This window comes from Eulemur rufifrons, chromosome 2, assembly GCF_041146395.1.
Source record: "Eulemur rufifrons isolate Redbay chromosome 2, OSU_ERuf_1, whole genome shotgun sequence".
NCBI lineage: Eukaryota > Metazoa > Chordata > Mammalia > Primates > Lemuridae > Eulemur > Eulemur rufifrons.
In genome coordinates, this window is record NC_090984.1 from 56,805,356 (window position 1) to 56,823,430 (window position 18,075).

At 43.8% G+C, this 18,075-nt stretch overlaps 1 protein-coding gene across 1 annotated transcript in view; it reads left to right on the forward strand.

Moving 5' to 3' along the window:
* The window catches only part of RYR3 (ryanodine receptor 3), a 342,229-nt gene that overhangs the window by 280,139 nt on the left and 44,015 nt on the right, over positions 1-18,075 (forward strand). Inside the window, 9 exon segments of the mRNA XM_069492266.1 lie at positions 2,588-2,675; positions 2,778-2,870; positions 7,642-7,656; positions 10,365-10,535; positions 10,862-10,921; positions 12,777-12,908; positions 13,368-13,480; positions 16,281-16,377; positions 17,952-18,058. Of these exon segments, the coding sequence (XP_069348367.1) occupies positions 2,588-2,675; positions 2,778-2,870; positions 7,642-7,656; positions 10,365-10,535; positions 10,862-10,921; positions 12,777-12,908; positions 13,368-13,480; positions 16,281-16,377; positions 17,952-18,058 (876 nt within the window).

Here is an 18,075-nt window from a genome sequence, read left to right on the forward strand (position 1 = left end):
ATTAGTTCAGCTGAAACTGCTTCCCATATAAAGGCAAAGAGACCAAAATCCTCTTCTTCCTTCTACCAGGAAATGTTGCTTAAGATTTTGTTCTTGGTCTCGCTGCTCACACTGCCTGTGGCTGCACCTTTCCTTGGCAGGATAGGATATGACCCTCGCCTCTTACCACTCAAGGCAGAGTACAAACCTACAAAGCTCATCAAAGTGTTCTTAGTGTTTTAAACCAAAACACTAAGAAATGAACAGCTGGCAGTTCTGATAAAACTCGACACTTGACCCTGCACTCCTGAAGGTGCTCCTGAAAAATCAATAAGAAAGGAATCAAAAAGCATTACCACCTTTGAGCCTGAAGTCTGAATTGCATTTGGCTGCTAGTAATGGACAACTGACTACAATGGCTTAAACAAATGAGAAGTTTAATCTCACACATAAAAGAAGTCTAAAGACAGCTAGTCGAGGGCCAGATGGTTGTTCCTCATTAGAGGCCCTCACTCCTTTGTCTTTCCATCCTTGACATTGGTTTCCATCTTCAGAGTTACTTTATGGTGTAATATGCCAGAGTTCCAGCCGTCATATTTTCATTCCGGACAGGAAGTAGGAAATCAACAGGGGAAAGGCAAAAAGTCACCTTTAGCTATCTGATCCGTTTTTAGAAAGCTTTTCCAGGAGGCCCATCCAACTTCTGCTGTCATCTTATTGATCAGAACTTTGTTATATGGCTGTAGCTCAAGGGAGGCTGGGTAATGTGATCTTTAGCAGGGCACAATGCCACCCTGAACAAAATGGGGTTTATTACTGTGGAAGAAGAGGAGAATGAGTATTGGGTAGACAACCAGTAGTGTCTACCACATAAAACAGAAGCTAGTTGAATTGGAAAACAAGAGAGAGCAGATAAGACTGGAACCCAGGCCAGTAAAGAATTCCAGAGATAAGAGAAGGATCCAAAAGTGGTCTTGGCCTGATGAGTCTGCTAGGTGCTCTTCACGAATGGGCAGAAGGTTCAGGCCACTCAGGGAAATTCAGTCTGAAATCCTAGGGCTTAGGGAACTGACTTTTGATAGTCGTTACCCTGCATGGGCCAAGAGGCATTGGGGTTTTTCAGACCATTTGTGAGAGCCAAATTTTTCTTTAACTGAAGAAAGATGACAGGCAATTGAATTTCTGTGTCATTGCGATATAGTGATATAATAAATTTATATTTGGTTTTCATCCTGGGTTCCAAATTTCCTAAAGGTTGGAGTGAGAGGAATGTCTTTTGTTATTCACAATAAGCCCCTTTCAACCATACCTGAGTTTAATCTCATGAGATGACTCTTGGAGGATAGGGACTGGTTGCCAAAGGGACTAACTATGAGATTAGAGGGTTGGGAATTTCAGCCCTATCCCTACTCCTCCACACATCCCACCACCTCGCCAACCTCGGAGGATGGGAGAAGGGCTACATACTGAGTTTAATAACCAGTGGCCAGTGATTTAACCAATCATGCCCACATAATGGAGCTTCCATAAAAACCCAAAGCTATGGAGTTTGGAGACTTCCTCGTTAATGAAACCGATGTCTTGCAACTGGTATCTAAAGTGGAAGGCAGTCTTTCAGGACCGAGCCCTTGACCTGTGGGGTCTGTATTGACTCCAGGTAGTTAGAGTCATAATTGTATTATAGGTCACCCAGTTGATGTCTGGAGAGTTAGAGAATTGCTTGATGTGAGGGAAAACCCCACACATTTGGTATCAGAAGTGTTGAGTAGAAGAAGTGTTTTTCTTTCTAGTTGCACTATGCAGATGTTTGAAAATAGCAACTCACCCAGCCCTTTCAAATTATAATTTAATTCAAGTATGTAAGATGTTTAGGGGCAAGACAACTTGTAAAAAAATGTCTGAACTCTGCTGCAATTTAGCCTTCTTGCTGCACTGAAATTTCTTAACGTAGCCTGATTTTCTTTTTGAAAAAAAAAAATAATGCATATTTATGGGAATTTTCAAACCATTTAGAGGGCATAGGAGATACTGGTCCCTGCTCATATGCTTCAAATCACAGTGGAAAACATATTGTCTTAAAATTTTGATTCATAAAACTGGTGTTGAAAGGAGTAGGGGTGGGGCATGAACTGCTCAGAGTACTCAGAATTTCAGCGGTTTCACAATGGTAAGTGTCATGGCAAGTGTCACGATCGTAGTGATCAAAACTTTTCCTAATTTTGCCAGCCTTATGTATTAAAGGAGGCCTATCCCAAAACTTAGAGCTTAACCTTATTTTACTCGTCAGTTTAAAGAAGAAACAAAACCTACCTTTGACAATTTTGAAATGTTGATTTCTGACAACTGTTTGCTAAGATAATTCTTGAATCATCTGGTAAAAATGGAAACAATTATTGTAGGTCCTTCAAAAAAAACTACCCCAATTATATACCTATATCTAAGCCTGTAGGGAGTACATTAATATTCAGTCTCCTTGACGATTGCCTTATATGGGAATGTAGTTTTATCTGGATAAGTGTAGGTAGCCAATGCTGGAATAATTTTTAGAGTGTGAATTTTTCAATCCTAACTGAATTTCAAATCCCTGTTCATTTACTTTCTGATCCAGATCTAACTGGCTCAAAAGCCCCGATGCTGATTCTGACCAGCTCTTCCGCATGGTGGCAGAGGTCTTCATCCTGTGGTGTAAATCGCACGTAAGGACACATTTGCACCCTGGATTTAGGACAGTTGTGATGGGTACAAGCCTTGGGAAACTTCATTGTAATGTTTGCTTTTTTTTATTTCCCCTCACATAGAACTTCAAGAGGGAAGAGCAAAATTTTGTGATTCAGAATGAAATAAATAATTTAGCATTTTTGACTGGAGACAGCAAAAGCAAGATGTCAAAAGTAAGTCCATACAAACCAATTCCAAAGACTCTTCAACCTTGACCTCAGCCATGACTTGGTTCCATTTTCTATTTTGTGGGGATTAACACTGTACTGCAGTTAGGTCAAACTATGTAACCAACAGTCTCTGCTGTTGTTTCTTTGAGAATGAACCAGAAGAAACTGCTCTCAAATAAGCATGGTCATCACATTTTATGAATAACTAGTTGCTTGTATGTCAGAAAGTTTAAGTTCCAAGACTTGCCTAAGGCATTTGAGAGGTCTCCTAAATAGAAGCTGCTATTTGTGGCTTTAAAATAGAATACTTCCAGTGTAGGAAGCTACAGAAATATATGTGCCTAGAGCCACCTTTTGATTAGCTAGGAAGAAATTATCTTGCTTTGAAGATTTCAATTGAATATACTCTTACGTTATGCTTGTTTTCCTCCTATCTGGAATATCCAATACCTGTTTTATTTCAGCTATGTTGACCTCTTAATGCCTTCTGTTTATTTTTCATGACAGTTGCACTCAGAAAGTCAAACATTTGTCCTTCTCCCTACAGGAAATGTTTGAAAGAGGGCATACCAGACATCTGTCTGAAAAAAGAGTAACCTATAGACAGGAGCGTAGCAGGAATACAGGAGGTGGAAAGTGGCCTCCCTGCTCCTCCTGAGTTAGCTCTGCACACTGAGGCTTCCTTATTTTAATTGGAGAGAATTCTCAGACACACCCCTTCAGGTGTACATACAAAAGCAAAGCCTACTTAAGTGTGATGCTTTGTTACCAGCTGTTATGGCTTACCCTTGACTCTGTTCCCCCAAGAAATGTGCCTCAATGAGGGTTGATTGTATATGTCAAGTATAAGTGACATGGAATACCTGAGATGTGCATCTCTCTCATTGCTGGGACAGTGCTGCCTTTGAGGAACACGAAGGTGGAGTGTGCATGGGGACCCTTCAGAAGTGAAAGATGAGAATCATGGGTTTGTAGCATAGCCCTTGAGCATCTTTCAATTAACCCTTTGGGATGGAGGACTCATGTATGTAAGCGGAAAACAATGGGCTGATATGACACCAAAAATGAAAACTTCAGCACCTGGAGCTCCACCAAGCACGGCTAGCTCTGGTCAGCCGTAATCACTCTCAACTTTCTGTCCCTTTCATCTTTTAGCTAAGTTGACACTAACACTTCTTCCAACATCCAAAATTTGACCTTTAGACTTTAGAATGCACTTTAAGTATACACTAGAATATACTTTTAGCACACATTGCTTAATAAAGTTTGACAAAATTATGCATATACAAAGCAGAGGGATCACATTCAAGAGGAATATTTGCTGCAAAGGAACCTTATGGTGGATCCTTTTGTGTTTTAGATAATTTTATTTGATTTTCCAAAATTCATTTTGTATTCTTTTGGCAAACACATCTGCTGTTCATGTGAGGTACAAAGGTAGGATTTTTCAGATCTAGCTCCCTGGGACATCTGGCTTAAGTTGCCTCTGCTGGGTAAAAAGTTGCCACACCTGGCTAATTTTTAAATTTTTTTTTTTTAGAGATGGCATTTCACTGTCTTGCCCAGGCTGGTCTCAAACTCCTGGCTGCAAGTGATCCTCCCACCTGGGCCCCTCAAAGTGCTGGGATCACAGGCATAAGCCACCACGCCCAGCCGTGTAAGGTCTTCTTACAGCCGTCACAGGCTCTTCTTTGACCCCATCTACCTACAGAAAGTTGATAAATCCCAAGCAGATTCCATACTGTCTTCAACTTGGGGTGGACCCACTGGCTCAGGGCTGACCCAGCGAGCATCCACTGGGATATCAGGGGATGGCCGCAAAGCAACGGAAATGACTCTGATACAAGGATTGGGATCCTGGATGAGCAGAAATGGGAGAGACGCCTCAACCCTCTGGTGACAAATGAATGCTCAGGGTCCTTGGGTTCACATTCAGAAAGAGATGAGGCTACAGAAAATGACATTTCAAAACCCACCTACTAACAAACTAACCTGACATTTTGTTCATTCACATCACTGAGTGAGGAAAAGGGGTATTTGTCTTGCCAGAGGATGGTCACATTCAGAATCTGGGCCTCTTCTCAGGTGGTAAGGTTAGTCTGTTGGAGCAAACTCTTGCATTTCTGTTGACATTGTACACCAGTTCTTCCTGGGCCACGTAAAATAGGTCAAAATTACAATGTAGTGGATGAGAGGACACTCCCTGGGTGTGAAGTAATATTTTCCATGCTTCTCAGGAAAACCAATATTCATATTATCCCTGTTGCCTCAGTTGGGACCCAGCGTGTAGTAGTAAATAAACCAGCAACTGAGAGGCAGCTAACTGCTCCCCCAGCCCAGCTGTTAACTGTAGCTGCCGCCTTGCATCATTCACTTTAGCTCCTTAGGCCCCAGTTTCCCAACCTGTAGAATGGGGTCGAGCTTACTACCTGACTCCTCCCAGCTCTACTAAGATGTTCTGCTTAAAAGTCAGTTTCAATGGTATCTCTAGAATAGAATAATATTTGATAAATGTAGTGCATTATTTCAGACAAAGAGATACCGTGCCTCCAATAAACAGCAATTCATGGCCATTTCTGGTATTTTTTGGGTGTAGAATGGCATATTGAGGGGCCAAGGAAGGGGGTATTCTTACTTTGTGGTTGAATCCCTATTTCCTTTACTGCCCCCTCAATTAGATATTCTCTCTACCACCAACCTGAATGGTCACCTGTGCTTGCTTTCATCTCCACTCCTGATTGAATTCTGGTGTTGTATAAAGGCCGTTGGCCTCAGTGTGTACGGCAGGCTTTGTGGAGGTGTGTGTGAGTGAATGCCGCATGCCACACACGCTGCACACACCGCACATTACCTGCTGCGAGTGGAAAGGAGGTGGAGAAAATATACAGTGGGCCACCCTGTTCATATCCGATTAATTGAGGATCAGTTCAAAGATGTTATTTTTCTGGCAGGTAACGCAGATATGTTTTGAAGAGCTCATTGTATATTTTGTTTATATAACACCAGTTTGCAAATATGTGTTAAGCTAAATATAACTAAGCTGAGCAAGTGTTTTTTTGTTTTGTTTTGTTTTGTTTTTAAACTTGTTTTGTTTTCTGGAAAAATGGCAGCAGCTTCCTCGGAGGGGAATGGTAAGTTAGAACATGTTTAGCCCAAGAAATACCAGTTCCTTTACCAAGGTTATAAACAATAGAATAAAAAGAGCTGCGATGCAGGAAATATTAACGTGCCTCATGGTTCAAAGACACTGCACCGCATAGAATGTGATTTCAGGGGGTTGAAAATGGACAGGAGATATTCTAGACAATATCTTTGAGATTTTCAAGGCTACTCAGAGTTGTATGTGTGAGTTTTCTTCTTGCTCCAAGCTCTGCTCTCATTCACTCTCCTCTCTCTCACTCATTCCCTCCTCCCACCTCTTTTCTCTTTTATTTTTCTTCCTTTTGTTTTTGCACATCTGCGTTGTGCTCATAGGTGCGCTTGCTCGCACACTCTCTCACACACACACACACACACACACACACGGAAGCACACACTCCCCCTCTCAGTCTCTCTTCCCCTTCCCCCCTTCTCTCACTGCTGTCCCTCCTTTGTGTGCATGTGTGCTCAGCACACTCTCCCCTCTCTCCCCCCTCCCCTCTGTCCCTCTCTCTCTCTCCTTATTCCCAGACTGCCATAAATTCTCCTTTCCCCCTAATATCTAATGTTGGGTTGACTTGTCTTCACTCCATTTCCCCTCCCAACGGGGATACGAACTTCCCACAGCACACGCTTGCCTTTGCTCAGGGCCCTGATGCAAACTCTCCCTGTGCTGTCTCCATGTGGTGTGTCCTCTTCACCACCTCTTCAAGCTCCCTTATCCCTTAAAAGTCTGGGTTTTTTCCTTAAATTCTATACATAAAACAATCTGTTTGGTTATAAACTGCTGGTGAGACCTGATGATCTAAGTGTAGAGAAACGGAATGATTTTGAAGGTCTAGGAATTGGTAAATTTCTATTTAGAAAATAAAAAGTTTCAGCCAACTTTTTTGAAAAAGCATTTCCAGCATTAGGAAATTGCAGTGAGTTAACTAATCTTAGCAATATGTGAAGAAAAGAATAAAATTAGCACGTAGGAGCATTTGACCTAAGGTATGTTTAGAGGTCACAGCAGAGGAAGGGAGATGCCCCATCCTTTGGGTTGGGGGTGATTCTGAGTCTCACCTTGGATATTTCTAGAGTACTTTTTTTTTAAGCAAACCTTCTTTTAGCAGAAGCAGAAGCATTGCCCCTTAGCTCAGTTCTCCCCTCTTTTTTTGTAGCCACAGAGTTGCTGGGGTTAACAATGTGGTGGGTAGAAGAAAGAAATAAAATGGAAGTCTTTGGTTACATGGCAGGTTGTCTGTGGCCCACCCAGGTGAAAGGAGGGAGGTGGAAGGGGCAAAGACTTCAGGTCTAGAGAGTTCATGTGGGTGGCCGGATCTGAAGCCCACCCTGGGTCGGGTCTGAGTGCTGCACACTCCGGAAGGCTGGTCTCTGGGTTGAGCCTTCCCCCTGGCAGTGGACTGCTTGGGCTGGATGTAAGTCCTTTGACCAAATTAACCTCCATCCTAACCTCCCACTTGCTCTTCATGCCATGCTCGACTGGCCTCCAGCACGGTTGAGTTTCTGTTGTGCTGGCTGAGAAACTGGGGCTAAGAAGCTATGACTAACATGTTGTACCTTATGCCTTTGACCCCTGCTTTTATACTGACTGACTCTTCTCCTTGTTTCTTTTCTTTTGTCTTTCACACAGGCCATGCAAGTAAAGGTACAGGTCAAATGCATGACGTGTCTTTTCTGTCCTAGTAGTAGAGGTGCCAGGCTCTGGCCCCCTCTGCACAGTGATCACCATGGGGGTGGTACAGAATGGATTTGCCCACCTGGAGGTTCCCCAGGCCTGCTCCAGGGAAGACAACTGCCTGTCAAAGAGTGAATGTAGGCCTACCCACCCTTGGAATGGGGAAGCCGGGGAAGCCAGCCAAGCCTCGCCCTAACCGAGGTCTCCATGCTATCTCTGCTCCCTTCCCCAGCTGCCCTCTCGGCAGCCACCACACTGACAGACATAGGGATGACTGCCCGGGTTGAGAACCCGAGGGACTGACTCCCTACAGTGCCATCCGGGGTCAGAGTCATATTTTCTGTTAGTGGTCTCAGCGCTTTCACACTGTACATGTTCTGCCTGTTGGCCAAGGCTCATGTGATTCAAAGACAGTCTTTCAAGGACTAAACTCAAGGTTTTGAAGTTAGCTGATAACTATGAGTTTTTGCATAAAATGTGCATATGGTGGAATGAACCCTGGGACAATTTTCCTGTTACCCCTACAGGTTATTACATAGAAATTTTTCTCTTTTTGTTCATTAATGTGTATCTGTTGCCTTTGTCCAAGCCCTCTACCCTAGGGTATGTGGTGGAGAAAGGGAGATAGATACACAGGAACCAGGTCACATGCAAGCTCCTAACGAAAGAGGGAACATGGAGCCTGGGCAGGGTAGACTTGTGTCTGGATGTTGGCTCAGGTGCTCACCTGCTGTGTGACCTTGGAAAAATTAACTTCCCTGAGCATCGTGTTCTCATTTACAAAACTGACTCATTAATATTCCAGGGTTGTTGGCAGGATTATAAATATTTTATATAAGTAGCAGGCACATTGGAGTCATATCCTATATGTGGCATTTATGATTAGAACAACATGAGATCGGCCAAATCAAATAGAGGATGAGCAAGAAATAACTTAAATTGTGTAGTCAAGTCCACGTAGTTATGTTTTTGAGCATATTTACTTGTTTGTATACTCTGTGTTGCTATTTACATTCTAGTGTCACGTGTACATGACGCCATATAGTTTATATAAACTTAACCAGGTTCTGTCTTTTATGGATGATTGGAAGCATTTTTAGGGGTAATTTAGACTATAAATAAGTTTTGCTCTAAGACACCACCTTTGGAATTCTACATCTGATGGTAGAATGTATAAGGGACCTAGCAGGCACTCAGTAAATGGCCGAATTGCCAGCCTCTGCGTGAACCAGCTTTCACTTTCTGCTGTGTTCTGGAACACGAGAGGCCTCGTTCCCTTCCCCCTTTATATTTCTTACTGCCCCTCCCCTGCTGTCCTGGGGGCTGACTGGTATTTTGGAGCATTGGACACAAGGCACTCCTGCAACCAGAAAAATCATCTGGCAGTGTTTGGCCAGACTGGGTTTTTCTGGCCAGGAGCTTTGCTGCGGTTTCTGTGATAGAACCACATGAAGGTACAGCAGCCACAGTGTGGTGAAAGAATTCACATCCTTTTCAAGAGTGTCTATTAACAATTATGAACCTCTTTCAGGTTTTAGAAAGTAATTTAAAGAGAATAGTCCCAAGGCCGTGTTAATTGTCCTCCTTTCCTCTACAGAAAACCCATCTCTCATGAAATGAATTCAGCCTCAGCCCGAGAGGCCCAGATCTTACGTGCCACTTCCAGGGGAGGCATCCGGCCTTCCCCTGTTCCCAGAGTCCCCGTCTGTGTGTCATTGCAAACCACAGCGCTGCCACCTCATGCTGCAAACACTCCACAGCACCTCACAAAGCAAAGCATCCCTCTCCCTCGGAGTATTTGACTTGCTTCCGGCCACCCAGCCCTCCCCACTTCTAGCCAAGGCCCGCTCAGCTAAGGCACAGTCCAGCAAGCAGGGCCCCACGTGGTCAACTTTGCGCCTTTGCAGTTGGCATCATGAAACTCCAGTCACTGCAGTGCCTGGTTTCCTTGAACCCACCTGGGCCCACCATGTGCTGAGGGTCCCCAGCGAGGTTCCTGGGGCTGCCATAGCACCGTGGCCTGGTGCCTTGGATTCCTCACTGAATGAACCCTCTCTGGAAAGGATAAGAAGGTGTAAGCCAAAGATGAGTGCAAACTCCCATTTCTTTCACATCATCAGTTTTTCTCATAACTTTTGCCCAGCCAGGTCCCAAAGCAGTCCTATTTTAGGGTTGTCCTTTTCCTGTGGGAATTCGCACTGCCTTGTGGTGGGGAGGTGCTCCAAAACACCAGCTGCAGCCTTGGTTTGAAACTTAGAGCAACTTCTCTATAGTGGATGCTCTTACACGTTTTTCCTGATTCCCCAGCATCAGGAATCTCAGTTCTTTTCTGGGGTCATTTTGCCAGTTATTACATCATTCTTTTTGCAAAACACCAGTTTATTTGTTCCTTTGGTCCAGAAGTGAGTGAGCAAAGACCATAGGTGTCTGTGATGTGTGTTTAGTCACGTGGTTCTGTGTGCATGCACAGAAGGAGGAGGCTCAGGCTTAGAGCTGGTCTTTTATGGCCACCTGGTTTGTCTTTGTTTAACACACTCTCTTTTTACTGTCCGTTGACATGTTGTAAGGCCCAACCTGTACTGACAGGGCCACGAGGAGGCAGGCGGCCTCTGACACGAGGCAGTTCCTTTCAGAGAGTCACTGAGCCCCTCTCTGTTTATTTCAACATCATCTCCTAGTCTGGAGGACAGGACCAGGAACGGAAGAAGACAAAGCGAAGGGGAGACTTGTATTCCATCCAGACCTCCCTCATCGTGGCTGCTCTCAAGAAAATGCTGCCCATTGGCTTGAATATGTGCACCCCAGGCGATCAGGAGCTGATCTCCCTGGCGAAATCACGCTATGGCTACGTAAGCTGCCTGTCTGACTGTGCTGGGCGTGGAAGGCAGGGGGTGGTGGCGGTAGGCGCTCAGCCCCTGAGGGTTAGTCCCCTCTCCCAGGGAGCGGGGTCGGGTGCAGATGAACAGAAACCAAGGTGTACAAAGGCCACTGCCCTCATTTTTAAAGCTGGTTTGGGAGTCAATGTGTGCCCTTTACAAATCTCTGTAGTATTTTTTCTTTTGTTCTTTTAATAAAGATCCCAGCAAAACTGTGCTGACCGTTCATACATCCCCAAACCCCATTTGACAGTTCCATGGTGATCTCTAGGAATAAAATTTGACATCTTTTTCCACAGAGGGACACAGATGAAGAGGTCAAGGAACATCTGCGGAATAACTTGCACTTGCAGGAAAAGGTGATGCCTCAGGAAGACAATGGGAACTCACACAGGCTGTGCTCTGGCTGCGGGGTCCCATCCTCTCACGTGGTTTACTTGTGTTTTTTAAATGTGTTGTGAGAACAGTTTTGGAGCATTTGTATTTAATTGGTAAGACTAGCTTTAATTGTTTTTTTTAACTTTAAGAAAAAAATTTTTTTTTATTGATACATAAACTGCCCTTAATTTTTGTTCTTTCTTTGGCTATCACAAAGAGGATGCAAAGAGGCATCTGATAAAGCATGTCTTCCCACTTCCCACTATGCGGATGCCAAGCCATAGCAGGGGGGATTTGGATTAGGTGTCAGAATTTACTGATGGTAAATCTTGTTAAACAGAGAAATGGATGCCTGGGGGAAATTTTAGCACCTCCTTCTCTAGAGAGATTTTGAAACAAAATAATTTTGTGTCCCGAGTTGGTATAATAAAAAAAAATAGATAATTTTGACTTTAAAGGTGATGTGAGATTTTTCCAGGCCTGTGAATCTGAACAACTCTTTCCTCAGATACATTATGCCCTAAGATGAACACAACACCTCTCCTTTCCACCGCAAACACATAGGAAAGGTGGATAAAATACACTAGAAAAAAAGGCAATGAAAAGAAATCTGAAGTGCCAGAAGAAAGAAAACACTCTAAATTATGGTAATGAGGAGAAGTTAGGCTGTTGGGAGAACTCAGAGTTCTCCAGGCCAAATGGGTATCTTGGGGCCTGGGGTTTTTAATCTTAAAGAAAGAGGAGCATGGAATCTAATTACCCATGATGTGCATAAATGCAGAGTGAGAAACTTACATAAAATTAGCCTTGAACCAGTGAAACGCATGAATATTTTGCAGAAACAACCATTGAACCACTTGGAGAGTCTCTACCTCCTAAAATATGGGCTGGAATGGCAATAAATAAAGCTCTGCCTGAAGACAAGCTCATATTTTAAAAAAAATTTACGAAGCATGTAAGGAAATCTACCACCTTTAGAGGGTCAGCATATGAATCAAAGAATTCAAGCATAAGGAGCTGTAGAAAGGGATTTAAACATAAACATAATTAAAACAGTTAAAGGAAGCAATGGAATTCGTGGACATTATTTGTTTAAAAGGAGGATGTGTTTTAAAAAAGACATCATAGTGATTATAAAAATTTAAAGTAGTTATTAAAATTAAAAACTAATAAATGGATTAAAAAATAGGCTAGACACAACTGAAAAGAGAATTTGTAAATTAGAAGTTTGTTTTAAAGAAATTATCCAGGCCGGGCGCGGTGGCTCACGCCTGTAATCCTAGCACTCTGGGAGGCCGAGGTGGGCGGATCGTTTGAGCTCAGGAGTTCGAGACCAGCCTGAGCAAGAGCGAGACCCCATCTCTACTAAAAATAGAAAGAAATTATATGGACAGCTAAAAATATATATAGAAAAAAGTAGCCGGACATGGTGGTGCATGCCTGTAGTCCCAACTACTCGGGAGGCTGAGGCAGGAGGATCCCTTGAGCTCAGGAGTTTGAGGTTGCTGTGAGCTAGGCTGACGCCACGGCACTCACTCTAGCCTGCGCAACAAAGTGAGACTCTGTCTCAAAAAAAAAAAAAAAAAAAAAAGAAATTATCCAAAGTGCAGCACAGAGAGAGAAAGGGATGGAAAATGTTACAGAATGAACATGGAAGCTAGGGTGAGAAGTTCCTACATAACATCTACAGTGTTCCAGGAAATGATAATAGAGAAAATGAGAGAAGCAATAACAGAAGAGAGCCTTGATTTCTGTGGAACCATAGTAGGAGTAAAAGGCTTTTTCAGTATGAAGTAGAGGAAATTGCTCATCTTATGGGTTTGCTTCACTTTCCAGTCTGACGACCCAGCTGTAAAATGGCAACTGAATCTCTACAAGGATGTTCTGAAGAGTGAAGAACCTTCTAATCCAGAGAAGACAGTAGAGCGTGTGCAGAGAATTTCAGCAGCTGTCTTCCACCTGGAGCAGGTAAGGAGCATCTGCTCTGAGGAGGGAGGAAGCCAGACCACCCTGGGGAAGACAAATCTCCTCTCCACACGTAGCTCTCAGCTTCAAGGGCCCTTATATGTAAGATTGAGAAAACAAGAAGCAAGGATAATCCCAGGTCACCCCCAAGTATCATCTTGGTGCCTTATGATACCCCTCAATTTCTTCCCCTTCCAGTGTTGTACAAATTTTAACATTAGCTCAGATGACCCATTTAAGTCCCCTAGCATTTGTAAAGCTGCTATTAGGCAATAAATGGCTAAAAGCAGTTGGGAGAAGGAAGAAAACCTAAGACCTTCACAAACTGAATCAGCTACCACTGGGTACATTTTGCTCACTATGGCTGAGAAGCCAAAATTCTTCCAAGAAGTCTGGGCTACAGATGACTGTCTTCGGCCACCAGAAGATCAGCCAATACCTACCCATGTTAATTCTTCTCAGGTGGAGCAGCCTTTGAGGTCCAAGAAGGCTGTCTGGCACAAACTGTTGTCAAAGCAGCGGAAAAGGGCAGTGGTGGCCTGTTTCAGGATGGCCCCTCTCTACAACCTGCCCAGGTAAGTATTCTGCCATTTTTTTCTGGCACTTGAGCCAGTGATGAGAATTGAGGTATCCTCCCAGAGCTGTGCTCTCTTCTGGCCCTTACACTCTTGATCTAAGGAACAGAAATTGGCGTCCTTGTCCTATGGAGCTTCAGCAGTCTATGTAGTATAAGGGCCTGCTAAGGCCATCAAAGTAAGCATAAAATCTGAAACCAGGTGAGAGTCCCTAGCAGCCATGCCCGTTCAGCTCACCATTTTGCACTAAGTCAGCCAAGTAAACTTATGGAGACCCTCTACTTTTGCTCAGGTGGAATTCTCTGTGAGGATGTAAAGGCTTCTGGAAAAAGGGAGTGTTTTTTAAAACACTTCACCCCAAATTCCATCAGCAGATCAAACAGTATTTCTCCTCTCAGGCACAGGTGACAGAAGAATTACCATTTCCTCAGCAGGAACAGAAATGTAACCTGGGAATCTTTCAGCATGCATATTTGCTATCAAGATACAGAAAGGCTAGAGATGTCCCAAGAGACCTGTCAGGGGCACGATGCCTTTAACTGGGTGTTTCAGCTTATACTTTGAAGTAAAAGATACGCGAGGGCTTTTCTGAAAAGTTTGTGACCCATCCTGTGTCAACACAGGGGAGGGTGTCAGTGACAGACTGAGCCAGCGATGACCACTGAGACTGACTCAGTGTTTTTGGTGACTTGGCAACATTCCCATCCTCAGATTGATCTCAGAGCTGCTATGGTGGAGCCTATGATCAATAAACAAAGCTGGTGATTGAATATCAGCCTCTGCTTCATCAACTTTCAAATCAATAGGAACATTCTCGCCTGCTCAGGAAAGAAAACTGACTTGGACAAGCATATTCTGAATCTCGTGTAAATAAATGAGTTTCTTTGGAATATCAGATAAAGGACCATTCCTATACTTGACATTTTGCTTTCATCAAATTGTGGATCTTGGCCATGATTTGTCCAGAGTATCCTATAACCTCGTCCTGAGCCAACTGGCCACCTGGGCCTTCCTTGTTAGGGTCTTTGAAGATGGTTAAGAATCATGGCCTCTGAAACACACACCTGCTCCAACGGGTCTCTCTTGAGAAAACAGATTACTGTCTTTGAAAGGGAATGAAGCACCACCAAATCAAGTAGAATTCATGAATAAAAAGCTGAAAAATTAAGCAGTGATGGGCATGAAGGCTGCTACAGTCCTGACAGAAAAGTGAAATTCAGAGCCCAGTAGAAAAATTAAAAGAGCACAGGATTTTTGTTAGTTTTCTGGAAGTGGTGGAACATCAGAAAGTGTTTGCTTCCCTCTCTGATTGTGATTTCTCCCTGCTGCGGTGCTAACTTGGCCTCCAGAAGAGCTCAGCTCTAAGCACATGTCTCCAGGGCCAGGACAGCTAGGCAGAAATTATGTCTCTCAAAAACAAGCATTTTTCCTAAATCCACTGAAAATGTTAGTACCATCCTTACAAATTTAGGCTGTTCCTTCAGCAGTTCTACCTCTGTATGGGTACGAGTAAGTCTGGGGATTCACCATGTCCTTGCTGGAACATGGCGACCCGAGCCCAGTTGTTCCAGAGCAGTTGTCCTGGGTGTTCTCTCTGCACGGAGGATTGTAAGTAGATTTCATAGCAGCTAACTAAGAAGCTGATGATGGAGACAACCCCTCTTCTCCACTTTGTGACTCTTCCAAACTAAAGGGCTACTGGGATTTATTTGTTATGTGGAAACTGTTTCTCTGATGTTAGTTTTTAAAAGAAAACCTGTATGCTTTTCTCCAGACACAAAATTAACAATTTCTTCCTGAGCACCTTTCAACGGGTTTGGCTGGAAAAGGTTAATGAAAAAACTCAATATGACAGGCTTATACCCATTTTAATGGTAATGTAACTTGTGGAGAGACCTGCCCATTCTCTGCACCCTCCTCCTTTCTTGACCATGATTTAACGTTACCATAAAAAACACAAATTTGTGCAATTTTTAAAAGGAACTCTGATTGGTCAGGTTTTGAAGAAAGATGGTAGGGACTGTCTTCTACCAAAAACCACGACCAGGTCTTAATGACTCTGATAATGACCTTTGTCTTCCTGTCCTCTCCTGTTCACCGCACTCCTCACGTATAGCAGTGGCCACGCTTAGCTCCTATAAGGTGGCTAACGTTCCTAGAAAGCAATCCTGGCTTATGAGGAGTGGTTCATGCCAGTTATTCAGTGTTCCCAGATACCAGGGACATAGCTAGAATCCACCAGGCATACAGAGAACATGCTAATGACATAACATGCCCCAGCCTTTCCTTGCTAAGTAAAAGCGGGAGCACCTTGCTGGTGTGGTTACTTGGAGAACAAAATAAAGCCACACTTTGATGTTTCCAGTATGTCTGATACTAAACCACTCACTGTCAGCATTATTTAGATTAGATTACCTGGGCAGGTGCTCAGCCTACAGGAGTAACTAAACTGCCATATGAAGCAAACACGTCAGGACTGTCACTTAGCCTAATGACATATTTCTCATTAGAGGAGAAATGGGATGAAGACCTTGTGAGACCAGAGTAGGATGACAGTTACCACCATGTCTTGCACTAACCATTGTTATTTTCAGAAGGTATTCCAATATTCAGGAACCGCCACGGTAGAAGGTTCTGGTTTCTTTGAAATGAATGTATATGGTGTGCTACCGGCCACCCTGACCAATCAGAAGATAAGAATTGTACAAAAGTCTGTCCCGCTTACTAACCATTAACTGCCAAACTAAAAGAACATGTTCCACGGTTCCCCCTTGACCTCACTCTCACCCCTTCCGCTCAGGCACCGCTCTATTAACCTCTTCCTCCATGGCTATCAGAGATTTTGGATAGAAACAGAGGAGTATTCCTTTGAAGAGAAACTAGTTCAGGATTTGGCTGTAAGTACTGACTCAACTGGGAGCAGATACGGGTGTGAATGAATTTGATTTTTGTATTCATGTGTGTGCTTGTAACAGTTAAACATTCACAAGAATCAAGTGTATAAATTCGAAAGGAACTAACTGTGTAAATTCTCAGGGGAGGCCCTGCTAATGGTCATAAGAGCCAGAGGATGAATTTTCACTTGGAGGTGCTAATACTATTCTCATCCTCATCGTCATCACTGTTAACCACTAATATTTCCGGAGATGCACAGTAGTGTCATGGGGAGTTCATGCTAAGTGAAGTTTTGAGCACCATTGGTTGCAGGAGGCCGCCCCAGCCAAAGCCCCACATTCCTATCAGTAGCTCCGCTCTGGGGAAGATGCATCCGAATACCCTTCCCGCATCTCACGTTTCTGTGTTTGGCCCTTCAGGAAATGTAGCGTGCCCCGTCTCTGACAGACCTCATCCTCTAAAACCACTGAAAATGACACGCAAGGGGAAAATGCTTACTGCAGGGGCACCACAGAGCCTCTTCCAGGGTCAGAAATAAAAGAAACCCTCCTCTCCTTTGGCCAGCCCACGGTTCTTTTTCTCCTTCTCACTTCTCCCGTTTTTCCTTTTTTCTTGTCTCTTACTGACTCCATTAGTCTTGCCCTGTGTTTCCCATGTTCACTTTTCCATGTCTTTCTGTCTTTCCCTATCACCCTCTGTTTCTTTTCCTCTTTCTCTCTTTTTTAAGCCTTTTCCCCTCATTTTTCTTCCATTTGTCTTCATGTCCTTCATTTCTCCTGTCCATGAGAAAGACACTTCCTTGGTTTTCCTAGTTTCTTGCTTAGTGTGAGGTGAACAGTGCGTACCATTCCCATCTCTACTACTTCTGAGCCACTCACACAACCTGTGCGGTTCTCACTGGTTTACTGAATATGGTCCCCCCTGCTGGCTCCGCTACTGCTAGAAAACTCACTTTCACCTCAGGCATCCGCTTCTAGTTCCCCTTCTGTAAAAGGAGGCAGAGAAAAGATGTGATAAGAGAAGTGCAAGGTAGCAGCTCCAGGATGGCAGCTCTCGGTAGCAACCAGAATTTTAGAATCAAGAGTGAGGTTCAAAGGGAGAAGAAATGTTTCACCGCGTTGAGTCTAGAATAGTATAAGAGCCAATAATTCTTGCCCCACCGCCATCTCCAGCCCAGCTCTCCAAGAGAAATGCCAGATGTTGGCCCGAGAGACCCAGTCTCTCGGGTGACTCTGCAGGGTGCCCTCCTGAACTCGGGTGCCCAGAGCTTGCATGAGAGTTCTGCTGATTGAGGTCTGTAGCTCTTCCCCATGGTCAGCCTTTTGCTTTTTCTTTTGTTTTAACCTAAAATTGGAATGTTTATTTGATTGGCTGGAAAAAAAACATATATGTATATCCCAAACCTTGCTTCCTTAGGGCTTCTATCCCGAAATAAATACGTGACATGGTGGTTTCTTTTTGTGCTTTTAGTCTGATGCACTCTGTGCCTTGCGCTTTGCCTTCTCTTTGTTCGCATGCAGCTGCGTAGCATGTGATGAAATTCACACCTAAAACCTGTCTGTGTTGGTTTGTGTAGAAATCTCCCAAGGTGGAAGAGGAGGAAGAGGAAGAGACGGAAAAGCAACCTGACCCACTTCATCAGATCATCCTCCATTTCAGCCGCAATGCTCTCACAGAGAGGAGGTCAGCACCACCAGACC